This window comes from Salvelinus sp. IW2-2015, linkage group LG33 (genome assembly GCF_002910315.2).
Source record: "Salvelinus sp. IW2-2015 linkage group LG33, ASM291031v2, whole genome shotgun sequence".
Taxonomy (NCBI): domain Eukaryota; kingdom Metazoa; phylum Chordata; class Actinopteri; order Salmoniformes; family Salmonidae; genus Salvelinus; species Salvelinus sp. IW2-2015.
In genome coordinates, this window is record NC_036872.1 from 34,907,920 (window position 1) to 34,923,042 (window position 15,123).

The window sequence follows — 15,123 nt, forward strand, 5'->3', positions numbered from 1 at the left end:
ACAGCTGCCTTGAGGAATTCCTGATTCTACCTGGATTATCTTGGCGAGGCTTCCATTAAATAACACCTTCTGTGTTCTGTTAGACAGGTAACTCTTTATCCACAATATAGCAGGGGGTGTAAAGCCATAACACATATGTTTTGCCAGCAGCAGACTATGATCAATAATGTCAAACGCCGCACTGAAGTATAACAAAACAGCCCCCACAATATTTGTATCATCAATTTCTCTCAGCCAATCATCAGTCATTTGTGTAAGTGCTGTGTTTGTTGAATGTACTTCTCTATCAGCATGCTGAAAATTTGTTGTCAATTTGTTTACGGTAAAATAGCATTGTATCTGGTCAAACACAACTGTTTTCAAATGTTTACTAAGGGTTGGTAACAGGCTAATTGGTCGGCTATTTGAGCCAGTGAAGGGGGCTTTACTATTCTTAGGTAGCGGAGTGACTTTGCTTCCCTCCAAGTCTGAGGGCACACCTTTTGAGGCTTAAATTGAAGATGTTGCAAATAGGAGTGTCAATATCGGAAGGGAAGAAAGGAGAAAGTGATGAAAGGAGGTTGTGATGAAAGGAGGAAGTGATGAAAGGAGGAAGCGATGAAAGGAAGAACTGATTAATGTAAATCTGGTGCAGTCCTCTAAAAGCGTTTTCATTCACTAGATAATCTTTTCCATGTCTGCATTCATAAGAAATTCGTTGAGCTTCATCCAACTATTATTGTATTATTATTGTATTTCTCTTTAAGGGCCTGATTCAGACTTAGGAAAGGTATGCATTTCCTAAGCTTTTTGATCAGGCCTTAAATCTTCTGCATTATACAGTGATGTAGTGGTAAAACAAGTAGGTGAGTAAACTCTGATCACCGGTCACGGTGAAAAAAGTCACGCTTTTCAATTCATTTTTCCACAAAAGGTGGGTAAACTGTGTTTATTTGTGTGTACCCTCCACTACACCCCTGATTGGAAGCTAATTTATATTTGTCTTACCAGGGAGGAAATACACACTACTACAGTAAAAATCCCAAGGAGATTGTGTGATCGTGGACTAATCTAAAGTACGCCGCAATTGTACCAGTCAGTGTGTTGCTTGCCTGTCATCCCCTGAGTCAGAGATGGCTGCCTCCATGCCCCTGTTCCTCTCCGGCATTATGATCTTCAGCATCTCCTTGTACTTGCTCCACAAGAGGCTGCAGGCTGAGATAGGGACCACTCATCAACACCAACTCAGGAACCTCACCATTCTGCTGTGGCACTGGCCCTTCAGCCGCCCCTACAGCCTGGAGGGAGACGTTTGCGGCAATGAGTACAGTATCCCAGGCTGCCTCCTCAGTGACAACACCTCCCTGTACCCTCAGGCAGACGTGGTGGTCTTCCACCACCATGAGCTGAGGACGGGTCGCTCCGCCCTGCCTCTCCATCTCCCACGGCCGGCCTCCCAGCGCTGGCTCTGGCTCTCCCTGGAGCCTCCGGTGAACAACGGCAACCTGACCCAGTACAAAGGACTGTTCAACTGGACCATGAGCTACCGAGCGGACGCTGACGTACCAATGCCCTATGGGAAGACGGTGGAAGTTCTTGTTCCACCAAACAGCAACAGTAGCAGCTATGTGATCCCTAAGAAAGGGGCTTGCCTGGCCAGCTGGGTGGTCAGCAACTACAGCCCTGACCATGCCAGGAGTCAAGTCTACCAGAGCCTAAGGAAGTACATTCCTATAGAGGTGTATGGCCACTGGCTAAAGAGGCCATTGACCGAACATAGTCTGATACCCACCATTGGCCGCTGTAACTTCTACCTGGCCTTTGAGAATTCAGTGGCCATAGACTACATCACTGAGAAGCTGTGGAGGAATGCCTACCAAGCAGGGAAAGTACCCGTGGTTCTGGGGCCCTCTCGGTCTAACTATGAGGCCTTGGTGCCCTCAGGCTCGTTCATCCATGTCAGTGACTTCAATAGCACAGAGGGGCTGGCTGCCTTCCTACAGCAGCTGGCCACAGACAGAGGGCGCTATGAGGCTTACTTCAAGTGGCGTCAGACCCATGAAATCAAGACATACACAGACTGGAGAGAGAGGCTCTGTAATATCTGTATCAACTATCACAGACTGCCAGCTAAAAAGGTGTACTATGATCTGGATGGATGGGCCAATAAATAACAGGCAAAAGCTGCTTTTACTGCAAGTTATTTGGTATCTTTGTTTTAGCCTAATTCAAATCAAATCAAAGTGAATTTGTCACGTGCGCCGAATATAACAGGTGTAGACCTTAAAGTGATATGCTTACTTACAGGCCCTAACCAACAGTGCAATTTTAAAGTAAAAAATAGGTAATAGGTGAACAATAGATAAGTTAAGAAATAAAAAAACAACAGTGAAAAGACATGTTCAATAACCTGTGCTGGGCTCTACTTACAACAGGGCCAGTTCGTTCACACACAAAATGTCACAGGTAAAACATTGAAATACATTAATTTCTGCATTGTTGTGATTGTGTGTGACTTTAACATCCATAACAGCCTGATGACATTACAACATTGCATTTTGGTCCCCAATGCAGAAACACCACAGAAAAATGACAACTTCAGTTAAAAAAGGAAGAGGAAGTATGAAGGTGTACCCACAGTGTCCAATCACATGTAAGGTCCCATTGACTACATTCCAGCCTTTACAAGCCCAAGAATTGCCACAAATAAAACCATTACACAACCATGTAGGCTGGCTCATAATGCTATTTAAATGGAACAAGGAAATGTCTTTCCCAGCAGTAATATTGAGGGTAAGCTTTCAATTATTTTTTCTCTCTCAGTATTTGGCTACTCATAATACTCTACTGTACAGTTCATACCCTTCATAGGCAGTTGATGAATGTCCTCCATCTCACTCGGTTCGGGGCAAGTTTTTCCAGGTCACACCAGTTGAGACCGCTCTCAGTAATTTCTGCCTGGATCTCTCTCCTCCAAGTGTTTCTGGGTCGACCACAAACCTACAAAAACAAAATCCCTGTACAAATACTAAATCTAAACAACCCATCTCAGAGAAATTACTGTGCATTGAAAGTTCTGTATGTCACTCAATTCAACCGTACTCCTCTGTATCCTAATGTAACTTTACGACTAATTGTGATGCATATGATTTAATTTCTAGTGTCAATGCAGATTACACACCAAGGTGGTGCCCTATTCCCTACATAGTGCATTTTATAGGGAATAGGTTGCCATTTCGGATGCAAAAAAACATTTCTGGTATAGATACTGGGGGATGTTGCTTTATCATCTCAATGTCTATGGATTCAGGGGACAATCCACCAATAACAGATCAACATGCAATAACAGCTCTGGCCACCAGAGGTCGTGATTACCTAAAAACGGAATAAACTTGAAACAATAACAATATGCTTTTTACCTCATTACTTGTTTTAAAGGCTAGATTGGGTATTAACATATATTTTTGCTTCTCTCTCATGAGATCCAAGACAGTTGATCAGCTTGCAACAAGATTGTCTATCATATCATTTAAGAAAACAGCACAGCAGACCATGTTGCAGTGAAGATAATATAAATATTTATTTTACATGTTCATCTCTGAAATGTCTACATGCATCATGTCCAGCAATTCCAGTAGTAGTAAAAGAGGTCGGTCATCTCTCAGGGTTGGTGTGTTAATTCATCTGGTGTGTCGTTATTTAGAGAGGGTGGTTTTACTGTATAAAAGGGGAGTCCCAGAGATTTATAACCAGCCACATTCATGAGAGAAAACAAAGAGCAACTTTCAATCCATCAAACTAAAATTTCTAGAAAACCTGGGAATATCTGGACTGTTATTTGCATTTTGGAACCCTAGAGTACAATATTGATGTAGGTATATGGTAACTATATGGTAACTATATGATAACAGCCAAAGAAGGTTTAAGTTTGATGTTCATCTTTACCAGTAATCTAGGCCTACATCAATGAATGGGTTCATTCTACGAGTCCAATACTCTTTCTGTCTCACATACATTGTTTTTGAAAAAAGGCTAATCAAATCATCTGCACCCAAAGAGCATCCCATTACTGTGTGTGTCTGACCACTTCACTGTTCTTCAGAGAGAGGGGAGGCAGAGAGTTAGGGGAACAGTTAGGGGAACAGTTCAATTAAAATTCCACCACAAAACTAATTTTTTTCATTAGTGCACGGTTGATAAAGTCCCAAAATGTTTTGTATGTCAGCAATGAAGTTATACAACTTTCAAAATACAGAAATATAGCCAGTAGGATGCATTTTGCATCATGATCCAAAACACAGCATCATATCATGCTTGATGCATCACACCAGCTGTATTTATGCATTTTGAAAATTGATTGCTGAAATGTAAAATATTTTGGGACTATATCAACAATGGACTAATGCTACAAATAACTAAATATAGTTTTTGTGTGGAGTTGTCCTAAGTAAATCAAAGAGCTAATAACACGCTTTCCTGAGAGATAACCGTAATAGGCAACTTCTGAACAGACTCTAGTGTTCATCCAAAATGGCACCCTATTCCCTATATAGTGCACTACATTTGACCAAAAACTATAGGGATTTCGTCAAAAGCCCTATATACAGAATAGGGTGCCATTTTGGAAGCACACTAGGCTAAAGAAAAAAAAGGTTTGTTTGCAATCAGAAATATAGAATAATAATGTGTACAAATACATCATTAGAGCCAGGTTGCCATCTCTCTGTACAGTACACATCAGTGGCTATTTACATAAATAACATCACAAATCATGGGACAAGCCATGTGTTTGTTTGATACGGTATATTCAGTGCTTGACTTGGACTGAAATAGGTTCCAGTACTGATTCTGGGTGCCGGTACTGTTTATATTTAGATGCAGGAGCTCCACAATACTTTTGAGCTAATATTCTATATAAGAGGAACAAGAGCTCAAGCAGTTGAACATTTGAGGTGCCGGTACTCCGGCGAGCTCCTGCCCACGTCAAGCACTGTGTATATGTATGTACATAATGGGGTTGCTCTGTTTCAGAGTTCTGTAAAGAAGTTCCAAATTCCTTTGAAATCATTCAAGTTATTTAAATATCATCATAAGCAAGTTTACACAAGAAACTTGTAAGGATCATAAATGCATATTGAATTGTATCCCTTTTTCAGCAGAGCACAGCATCATCAAGTCATGCATAGAGGGACCATTGATACTGAGAATATAATGGCTACATAACAAAGCGTAAAGGTTTACCATACATACTGCATGTGTACATTTATGAAACATATTAAAATCACGTTTGTATGTAAAAAAACAACAACACTTTTTGGTAATGAAGAAAGTCAAAGATGAGTTGATCCAGGTCTTCAGAAGGCGTCATTAGTGGCACCATATTCTCCACATACTGTAGTGCACTACTTTCGACCAGGGCCGATAAGGCGCTGGCAAAAGTAGGGCACTCTGTAGGGAATAGGGTGTTATTTGTGACACAGATATTTAGTCTGCCAATGATTACTATTGACAGCTTGATAAATTGGCATATTCCCACTATGCTCCATCTGTTTCAAAGGCATACGGCCTAACATCTGCAGTTCCAGAATGATTTATAGGACCAGTTCCCAGACCCAGATTAAGCCTATTCCTCAACTGAATTTTCAACTGAGATTATCCATGCTTTTCAGTCCAGGAGTCTGGGTCATACTGCAGTCTATGATTTAGGAAACTTGTATCTGGATTGGTTATTCAATTTCACATTCTGCACAAAGTGTGTGCCTCCAACACAATCTCCCTGTTCACTATTATTAAAGGTTTGTGGTTTGGACATTGGCCTGTATATTTCACTGTAAGTCATGGTCTGGGTAACATTCAAAAGTATGATGCAAGTATCAAAGTTAGTCTCCACAGATTGTGTAATGTAATAAATCATACACCAACAGACCCAGAACACATTTATTTTTTCACTGTAGTTCTTCTCTGCTCCCTTCCTGAACCTTTCTGTCGGTGTCTGTCGTATGAAGCAGGGTAGTATTCATTAGTGCACACCGTAGCATAACATTTTGCAACAGAACACGAAAACAATAATTTGTTGTTGGAAAAGTTCAGGTATAGAATCTTGCAGAACGTGGAGAATCTTATCCATCATTATACACGCTAATCTCTCAGTCAGTTAGTTGGTTGTGCACATGTTTGACAGAAAAAAACAGAGGATATTACAGAATCAAATCCACAAGAGATAGAGTTAACATACAACAAAACAAGGCATGGTTATGATAGGCCAGACGGAAAGCTTAAAGATCATGTAGGTTTTCTGAGAGTGTGAGACGTCATTGGTCCCAGATATCAGTCTGTTTCAAGAGGAGATTCACGTCATTCAGATATAATGTTCATACAGTCCTCCTCCTCACCAGCCCTGCAGTGTATGTAGTGTATCATGTGGGACAGGTCAAAAGGTCAGACAGAGAAACCTGATGGGTGTTTGTAGGTGTGCAAGGGAGTGAGTATGATTTGATCTTCCTGTACATGTAGGATGATATGTTTTATAGGTGTATATCAGAATGTCCAGAGTTGTCAGGGTTACTTGTGGCTCCGCTGAAGGTAAAGGGTGGAGTCATCAAACAAAGGATTCTTTACCTCCATCTCTCCCGTCTAGAGAGCAAAAGAGAGAACGAGAAAGAAAGATAGAAAAAGAGAGGGCGAGAGAAAGGAGAGAGAAGTTATTACACAGCTAAAACAATAAAATGTGTGTATCCGTAGCCTATTGTAAGTACAAATGTATGTAAACTAAATGTACAGTATTTAAGGTAAATATATATTGGATATCAGCTATCGCTGCCTCTCCATGTCTGCTATTGTACTGCATGGCTGTGCAGTACACTGTATGTGCATCAGGTATGTCTGTCTCTTACCGGGGCCAGTCCAGGGCACTCGTATACCGTGAAATCCCCATCCTCATTCTCCTCATCTGACGTGGCCCCGGAGTCAGGCACCTTGGGTTCATCCCTGTGTCTGGAGAAAAAGGAAAAACACTGAGTCATGGAGGTATCCAAACACATCACATAACATCCCAACCCACCATTCACAGAGGAGAACACCGATACAGACTGACAGGAGGACAGGGAAGGAGAAGGGAGGGAAGAGGAGGGAGACAAGGGCAGTGCCTGGAAACATTTAGTTCACTTCCTCCAAACCCCCTCAAATCCTCTTAAAAAACACTGGACCTTGGACCTCCACCAATTAGCTTTGAAAGGAGTTGAAGGAGAATCGGGAAGCAAGAAATGGACAGATAGTAACATTTTTAGACAGACAGGGTCAGAGGGCAGACAGATATGTCCGGTTAAAAGACAGACAGAAGGCCAGCTGGACAGACAGACAGAAGGCCATGGGGGGTATGACTCACTTCTCCAGGCAGAGCATCTGCTGTTTCTGGTGTTGGTAGTGGTACATCTGAGCACTCTGAGCCAGCCTCCTATCCCCAAGCTGCAGGCAGGACACAGAGGGAGGGCCCGAGATGACATGGCTCTCAACCAGACGCCGTTTCAGTATAACATTTATTGTACAGAAGATGTCTTTGTTCCCATGTGATTAGTATGTTATCAAATCAAACTTTAGATTTATTGAAAATAAAAATGTGTTTTACAGTAAAACAATAAAATAAAGGAGATAAAATAAACAGATGGCAATTAATGAAATGTATAAAATAACATGAAACAAAAAAAAACACTGACATGAATATAATCTGTTGTAACCATGACTTTGTGATTATGTGTTCTGCTGTACTTACCACATCGTTGTCATAGGAATGGGGCCCCATCCCCCCATAAGCTGGGTAGTCGACCTTCTGAGCCAGTCGTACACCTCTCTGCAACCTGGGATAAGATGGGGGACATCAGGGTTAGTTTCCCATAACTACATTATTAAACTACATGACAATTATTAAAATGAGTCAGTACATTTAACTAAGTTAAGTAGGGAACAACAACCACATATCACAGTTATCGCAGACCATTCTTCCACATAGCTGGAATCAGCTAAATCATTGCAAAACAGATGTAGAGTTTTACCTGATCCAACAGACACCAGCCAAGAGCAAGGCAACAGATCCCACAACCAAAAACACACTGGTCATGACTGTGAAGAGATAGAGAAAGGCTGTCAGGAGAAGAGGATAGAAACATCTGGCAGAGGAAGACATGTTATCCAGAACACCAGGAACAGGTCAGGTGGGGAGACAGAGGAAGACATGTTATCCACAACACCAGGAACAGGTCAGGTGGGGAGACAGAGGAAGACATGTTATCCACAACACCAGGAACAGGTCAGGTGGGGAGACAGAGGAAGACATGTTATCCACAACACCAGGAACAGGTCAGGTGGGGAGACAGAGTAAAGCAGTGGCTGTTTGTGGGGTGCATCTCAATTGTAAACTCAGCAAAAAAGAAACGCCCCTTTTTCAGGACCCTGTCTTTCAAAGATAATTCGTAAAAATCCAAATAACTTCACAGATCTTCATTGTAAAAGGTTTAAAAACTGTTTCCCATGCTTGTTCAATGAACCATTAAGAATTAATGAACATGCACCTGTGGAACGGTCGTTAAGACACTAACAGCTTACAGACGGTAGGCAATTAAGGTCACAGTTATGAAAACTTAGGACACTAAAGAGGCCTTTCTACTAACTCTGAAAAACACCAAAAGAAAGATGCCCAGGGTCCCTGCTCATCTGTGGGAATGTGCCTTAGGCATGCTGCAAGGAGGCATGAGGACTGCAGACGTGGCCAGGGCAATAAATTGCAATGTCCGTACTGTGAGACGCCTAAGACAGCGCCACAGTGAGACAGGACGGACAGATGATCATCCTCGCAGTGGCAGACCACGTGTAACAACACCTGCAAAGGATCGGTACATTCCAACATCACACCTGCGGAACAGGTACAGGTTGGCAACAACAACTGCACGAGTTACACCAGGAACGAACAATCCCTCCATCGGTGCTCAGATTGTCTGCAATAGGCTGAGAGAGGCTGGACTGAGGGCTTGTAGGCCTGTTGTAAGGCAGGTCCTCACCAGACATCACCGGCAACAAACCCACCGTCGCTGGCCCAGACAGGACTGGCAAGAAGTGCTCTTCACTGACGAGTTGCGATTTTGTCTCACCAGGGGTGATGGTCGGATTAGCGTTTATAGTCGAAGGAATGAGAGTTACACCGAGGCCTGTACTCTGGAGCGGGATCGATTTGGAGGCTGAGGGCCTGTCATGGTCTGGGGCGGTGTGTCACAGCGTCATCGGACTGAGCTTGTTGTCATTGCAGGCAATCTCAACGCTGTGCGTTACAGGGAAGACATCCTCCTCCCTCATGTGGTACCCTTCCTGCAGGCTCATCCTGACATGACCCTCCAGCATGACAATGCCACCAGCCATACTGCTCGTTCTGTGCGTGATTTCCTGTAAGACAGGAATCGTCAGTGTTCTGCCATGGCCAGTGAAGAGCCCAGATCTCAATCCCATTGAGCACGTCTGGGACCTGTTGGATCGGAGGGTGAGGGCTAGGGCCATTCCCCCCAGAAATGTCTGGGAACTTGCAGGTGCCTTGGTGGAAGAGTGGGGTAATATCTCACAGCAAGAACTGGCAAATCTGGTGCAAATATTTACATATATTAAGTTTGCTGAAAATAAACGCAGTTGACAGTGAGAGGACGTTTCTTTTTTTTCTGAGATTATTTCCTTGATTCCTCGCATCCTTTCTCCTTGGAACCTCCGATCTTTTACTTCAACGTGCTTTGAGAGGGAGACGAGGAGGGAGAATGTGATGAAACAAGGAAATACAATTAAGATTCACCCATGTACGAGAAGGGAGAACAGGAGAGTCCATCTGCAAATTGTCAATATTAATAGGCAAGAGCAGTGACAGTCAGAGCAGCATTCACAAGAGCAGTGACAGTCAGAGCAGCATTCACAAGAGCAGTGACAGTCAGAGCAGCATTCACAAGAGCATGACAGTCAGAGCAGCATTCACAAGAGCAGTGACAGTCGAAGCAGCATTCACAAGAAGCAGTGACAGTCAGAGCAGCATTCACAAGAGCAGTGACAGTCAGAGCAGCATTCACAAGAAGCAGTGACAGTCAGAGCAGCATTCACAAGAGCAGTGACAGTCCAGAGCAGCATTCACAAGAGCAAGTGACAGTCAGAGCAGCATTCACAAGAGCAGTGACAGTCAGAGCAGCATCACAAGAGCAGTGACCAGTCAGAGCAGCATTCACAAGAGCAGTGACAGTCAGAGCAGCATTCACAAGAGCAGTGACAGTCAGAGCAGCATTCACAAGAGCAGCAGGGTGCGGAGAAATTAATTCTCAACACAGATCAGGGAATCATGGTTCTCTTATTCAAAAAATGGGTCAACTGGGACTGAAAATCATTAACAAGGATTAAGGTTACATACTGATAAACACTCGGCTGTTGGAGGGGTAAGGGATGATATGGGGCCCGCTGCGTACTGCTGGGGTGTGGCTGGTAGTGGTGGTGTTGGCTGTAGTGATAGAGGTGGGTGGAGAGGCTGTAGTGGCGCCGTGTGTCGTAGGCTGCTCTGTGGTAGGCCGTTGGGTGAGGATCATTGATCTGTCATCCTCCTCTTCCTTGACTTTAGGAACATCCTGAAAGGAAGAAGCTAGGAGGAGATACAAAAATTAAATATAATTAAATGGTAATTGATAACAAAGCAAAAGGACATCTACTACTAACTTAGCAAATGGTATGGTATTACTGGTCACATTATGTTAATACTATATGCAATTAGTAAAATCTTAGTCAATCAAAGCTTCTGAAGTGGCACCCTTTGCGACAGGCCAAAGGTTTGTCCTCTCACCTGGATGTTTGAAACCTGATTCAGTCTCCTGTTGGCTGATGATGGTGGACAGGAAGTCTATCTCTTCGTCCACTTCAGGGAAAGTGGTCACTTTGCCTGCATCAAAAAGGAGACGGAAAATGTTGGTCATTGGGTTTTAATGATTACACAACGATGAGGCAGCATTTCTAATGATTTGTGCATTTCTAATGGAATTTCACATTTTCCATGTGAGTGAAGGAGAGGAGAGGATGGGAGAAGAGAGGAGGAGAGAGATAATGAATCATCCTCAACCATCCCAATGATTCCAGGTTTGACTCAGATCTACAATTACCAATGATGACCTCATACTACACCATACAGAGTGCCTATGGGGACTGTTTGTCCACAACAAATCAGTCATCAGATGCTGACCACATAGGCTACACCTAATCAACTACTGATATCCATACAGAATGAAACACTATGAAATACAGTCATAGCCACTGTACTGTATAGATCCAGCGTCTATTCATCCTATACAGTGGATTCGGAAAGTATTCAGACCCCTTGACTTTTTCCACATTTTGTTACGTTCCAGCCCTATTCTAAAATTGATTAAATAGTCCCCCCCCCCTCATCAATCTACACACAATACCCCATAATGAAAAAGCAAAAACAGGTTTTTAGAAACTTTTGAAAAATGGAAATATCACATTTACATAAGTATTCAGACCCTTTACTCAGTACTTTGTTGAAGCACCTTTGGCAGCGATTACATCATTGAGTCTTCTTGGGTATGACACTACAAGCTTGGCACACCTGTATTTGGGGAGTTTCTCTAATTATTCTCTGCAGATCCTCTCAAGCTTTGTCAGGTTGGATGGGGAGCGTCACTGCACAGCTATTTTCAGGTCTCCCCAGAGATGTTTTATTTATTTTATTTATTTAACCTTTATTTAACCAGGTAGGCAAATTGAGAACACGTTCTCATTTACAATTGCGACCTGGCCAAGATAAAGCAAAGCAGTTCGACACATACAACAACACATAGTTACACATGGAGTAAAACAAACATACAGTCAATAATACAGTGAAAAATAAGTCTATATACAATGTGAGCAAGTGAGGTGAGATAAGGGAGGTGAAGGCAAACAAAATATATAAAATATATATATAAATAAAATATAAAAAGGCATGGTGGGAAAGTAAATACAATATAGCAAGTAAAAAAAAACTGGAATGGTTGGTTTGCAGTGGAAGAAAGTGTAAAGTAGAGATAGAATAATGGGGTGCAAAGGAGCAAAATAAATAATAGATACAGTAGGTAAGAGGTAGTTGTTTTGGGCTAAATTATAGATGGGCTATGTACAGGTGCAGTAATCTATGAGCTGCTCTGACAGCTGGTGCTTAAGCTAGTGAGGGAGATAAGTGTTTCAGTTTTCAGAGATTTTGTAGTTCGTTTCCAGAGTCATTGGCAGCAGAAGAACTGGAAGGAGAGGCGGCCAAAGGAAGAATTGGTTTTGGGGGTGACAGAGAGATATACCTGCTGGAGCGCGTGCTACAGGTAGGTGCTGCTATGGTGACCAAGCGAGCTGAGATAAGGGGACTTTACCAAGCAGGGTCTTGCAGGGTCTCCAACCCCTGGAGCCAGTGGGTTTGGCGACGAGTATGAAGCGAGGGCCAGCCAACGAGAGTGTACAGGTCGCAGTGGTGGGTAAGTATATGGGGTTTGTGACAAAACGGATGGCACTGTGATAGACTGCATCCAATTTATTGAGTAGGGTTTTGGAGGCTATTTTGTAAATGACATCACCGAAGTCGAGGATTGGTAGGATGGTCAGTTTTACAAGGGTATGTTTGGCAGCATAAGTGAAGGATGCTTTGTTGCGGAATAGGAAGCCAATTCTAGATTTAACTTTGGATTGGAGATGTTCGATAGGGTTCAAGTACGGGCCAAAGAATTCAATCTTGGTGTCATCAGACCAGAGATTCTTGTTTCTCATGGTCTGAGTGTCCTTTAGGTGCCTTTTGGCAAACTCCAAGTGGGCTGTCATGTGCCTTTTACTGAGGAGTGGCTTTCGTCTGGTCACGCTACCATAAAGGCCAGATAGGTGGAGCGCTGCATAGATGGTTGTCCTTCTGGAAGGTTCTCCCATCTCCACAGAGGAACTCTGGAGCTCTGTCAGAGTGACCGTCAGGTTCTTGGTCACCTCCCTGACCAAGGCCTTTCTCCCTGATTGCTCAGTTTGACCAGACGGCTAGCTCTAGGAAGAGTCTTGGTGGTTCCAAACTTCTTCCATTTACGAATGATGGAGGCCATAGACAGGTCTGTGCCTTTCCAAATCATGTCCAATCAATTGTATTTACCACAGGTGGACTCCAAGTTGGAGCTGTCAGAAAAATCAGCATTCAGGGCTCAAACAATAATATTTCATAATGTATATAAATGTAATGTATGTATCTCTGTGACTCCATCCATATACCACATACTGGTACTCAGGACAGGGAGGAATGCCAGACAGAAGGAACTTCTCCATGCTGCTCCCATGTGGCAAGTGTGAAAAAACACCTAAAAACAACAAGTGAAATCGACAAATCGCTCATCAAGTACAAAAGCCTTGCGCAAACAAACTGTAGCCTAGTACAAGCATCAAAGATCTTTGTGCTGGCGGAGAGAACACACTGCATGTTTACATTGGATTGGTGTGTGATCCATCATAAAGTTATGAGGCTCTGTGTGCCAAGGAAACAGACAGTTCTGACTGATGCATGGTGCAGTGTGTGGTTCTGTAGTGTGTGGTTCTGTAGTGTGTGTGCCTGCGTATTTTAGACTGAGTAAGCCAGTGATACTGTAATGCTGGCTGAATCAGAGAGTGAGTGAGTGTGTGAGGGAGAGCGGTGCAGTGTGTATGTGAGAAAGTGTGTGGGTATTGGTGAGAGTGGGTGAATAATTGTGGTGCAGTACGTAGGTGGATGGGTCATCCTCTCTGTCATGCAGTGCTGCTCTGAGCGTGTGGGTGAAGGGTACAGAGGGCGGGAGGGAGATTGGGGGGGAGAGAGAGATAGAGATAATGAGAGAGGGAGAAAGAAACAGAGAGAGGAAGAGAAAAATACTGTAGAGAGAGTGAGTGAGAAAAGAGAGCAGAGAGAAGTACAGAGATAGAGAGGATGGAAAAGAGAGAGATACAGAGAGAGAGAGAGAGAGAGAGAGAGAGAGAGAGAGAGAGAGGGAGGAGAGATCCCGGCTGCTAAGCTACTAGATTCTCTGAAGTCAATGTCTATAGCTGTGCTGTGATCTGGTGCTTCTGGTCACTCAACCAAGGAGGGCCTAACAGCAGCACCGCAGATCTTCTGCACAGATTCTGTCAGACTGGGCCCTGGAAAGTTAAATTCTCAGGTAAGAACGCAAGAATAATTGGTATCAGAAAAGGCCAGGTCGCCGAGGAAACCACAGTCCATCTAGACATGGTTGCGCGTAAGCGAATTGTCACAAAAACTATACATATACCTGCGGCCTAAACATAGCGCCAAGGTAACCTTTTTCCACATAAGCTGTGGGAACGATCTGAGGAGACAAGGCAAGAAGGGGGACATTCTATGGCCATCAAAAGGAACATAATTTCAACATACAATTTAGGATCTGGCTAAAAATACTTTGAATCAGTCATCAAGCGGCATTGCCCTTTATGGTTGTGAGGGTCTGGGGTGCGCTCACAACCAAGATTTTCACAAATGGGACAAACACCAATTGAAGACTCTGCATGCAGAATTCTGAAAAAATTATCCTCGCGTGTACAAGTAGAACACCAAATAATGGCATGCATGAGAGATTAGGCGATCCTCATAATTATGGCAAAATCCAGAAAAGAGCGTAATTTCTTAAACAACCTTAAAAGGAAGCGATTCCAGAACGCTTCCATAAGGCAACGCCAATCCCTAGCAGAGAGATGAAGCCTGGAGGAAGAGTCCCTAAGCAAGCTGGTGCCTAGGGGCTCTGTTCACAAACACAAACACGTCAACAGAGCCCCAGGACAACAAGCAAATTCAGACCCAACCTAAATGACTGAGAAACAAAAGATAATTAGTTGACAGCATTGGAGAAGAAATTAACAAATAAAACTGAGAGCAAGACCTAGACATGCTATTTTTGGCCCCTAAAAGAGAGTAGCATCAGCGGCAGAGTACTGACGGCACTTGTGAGTGACCCAAACTTAAGGAAAGCTTTGACTAGTAGCACGACTCAGTGAGGGCATAGCTTGCTATTGAAAAAGGCGCCGTAGGCAGACATGGGGCTCTCAAGAGAAGACAGGCTATGTGCTCATTGCCCGAAATGAGGT

General features: G+C 43.3%; 2 protein-coding genes across 3 annotated transcripts in view; one reads left to right on the plus strand and one right to left on the minus strand.

The window, feature by feature from the left end:
• Positions 1-998: 998 nt before the first annotated feature.
• On the plus strand, positions 999-2,153 carry LOC111957584 (alpha-(1,3)-fucosyltransferase 7-like). Its single transcript, XM_023978440.1, has one exon. It carries the CDS (start codon positions 1,113-1,115, stop codon positions 2,151-2,153), a length of 1,041 nt encoding a protein of 346 aa, XP_023834208.1. The 5' UTR covers positions 999-1,112.
• A 1,381-nt stretch (positions 2,154-3,534) lies between these two features.
• Positions 3,535-15,123, minus strand: part of LOC111958041 (neural proliferation differentiation and control protein 1) — a 44,368-nt gene continuing 32,779 nt past the window's right edge. The window contains exons 3-9 of one of the 2 annotated variants that reach the window (XM_023979219.2): positions 10,826-10,921; positions 10,403-10,627; positions 8,028-8,115; positions 7,748-7,832; positions 7,364-7,443; positions 6,873-6,972; positions 3,535-6,612 (exon numbers count right to left, since the gene is read on the minus strand). In XM_023979219.2, coding sequence (XP_023834987.1) covers positions 6,541-6,612; positions 6,873-6,972; positions 7,364-7,443; positions 7,748-7,832; positions 8,028-8,115; positions 10,403-10,627; positions 10,826-10,921 — 746 coding nt within the window. In that variant the 3' untranslated portion in view covers positions 3,535-6,540. The remainder of the gene's footprint in view (positions 6,613-6,872; positions 6,973-7,363; positions 7,444-7,747; positions 7,833-8,027; positions 8,116-10,402; positions 10,628-10,825; positions 10,922-15,123) is intronic. The other variant, XM_023979220.2, reaches the window with a different exon arrangement.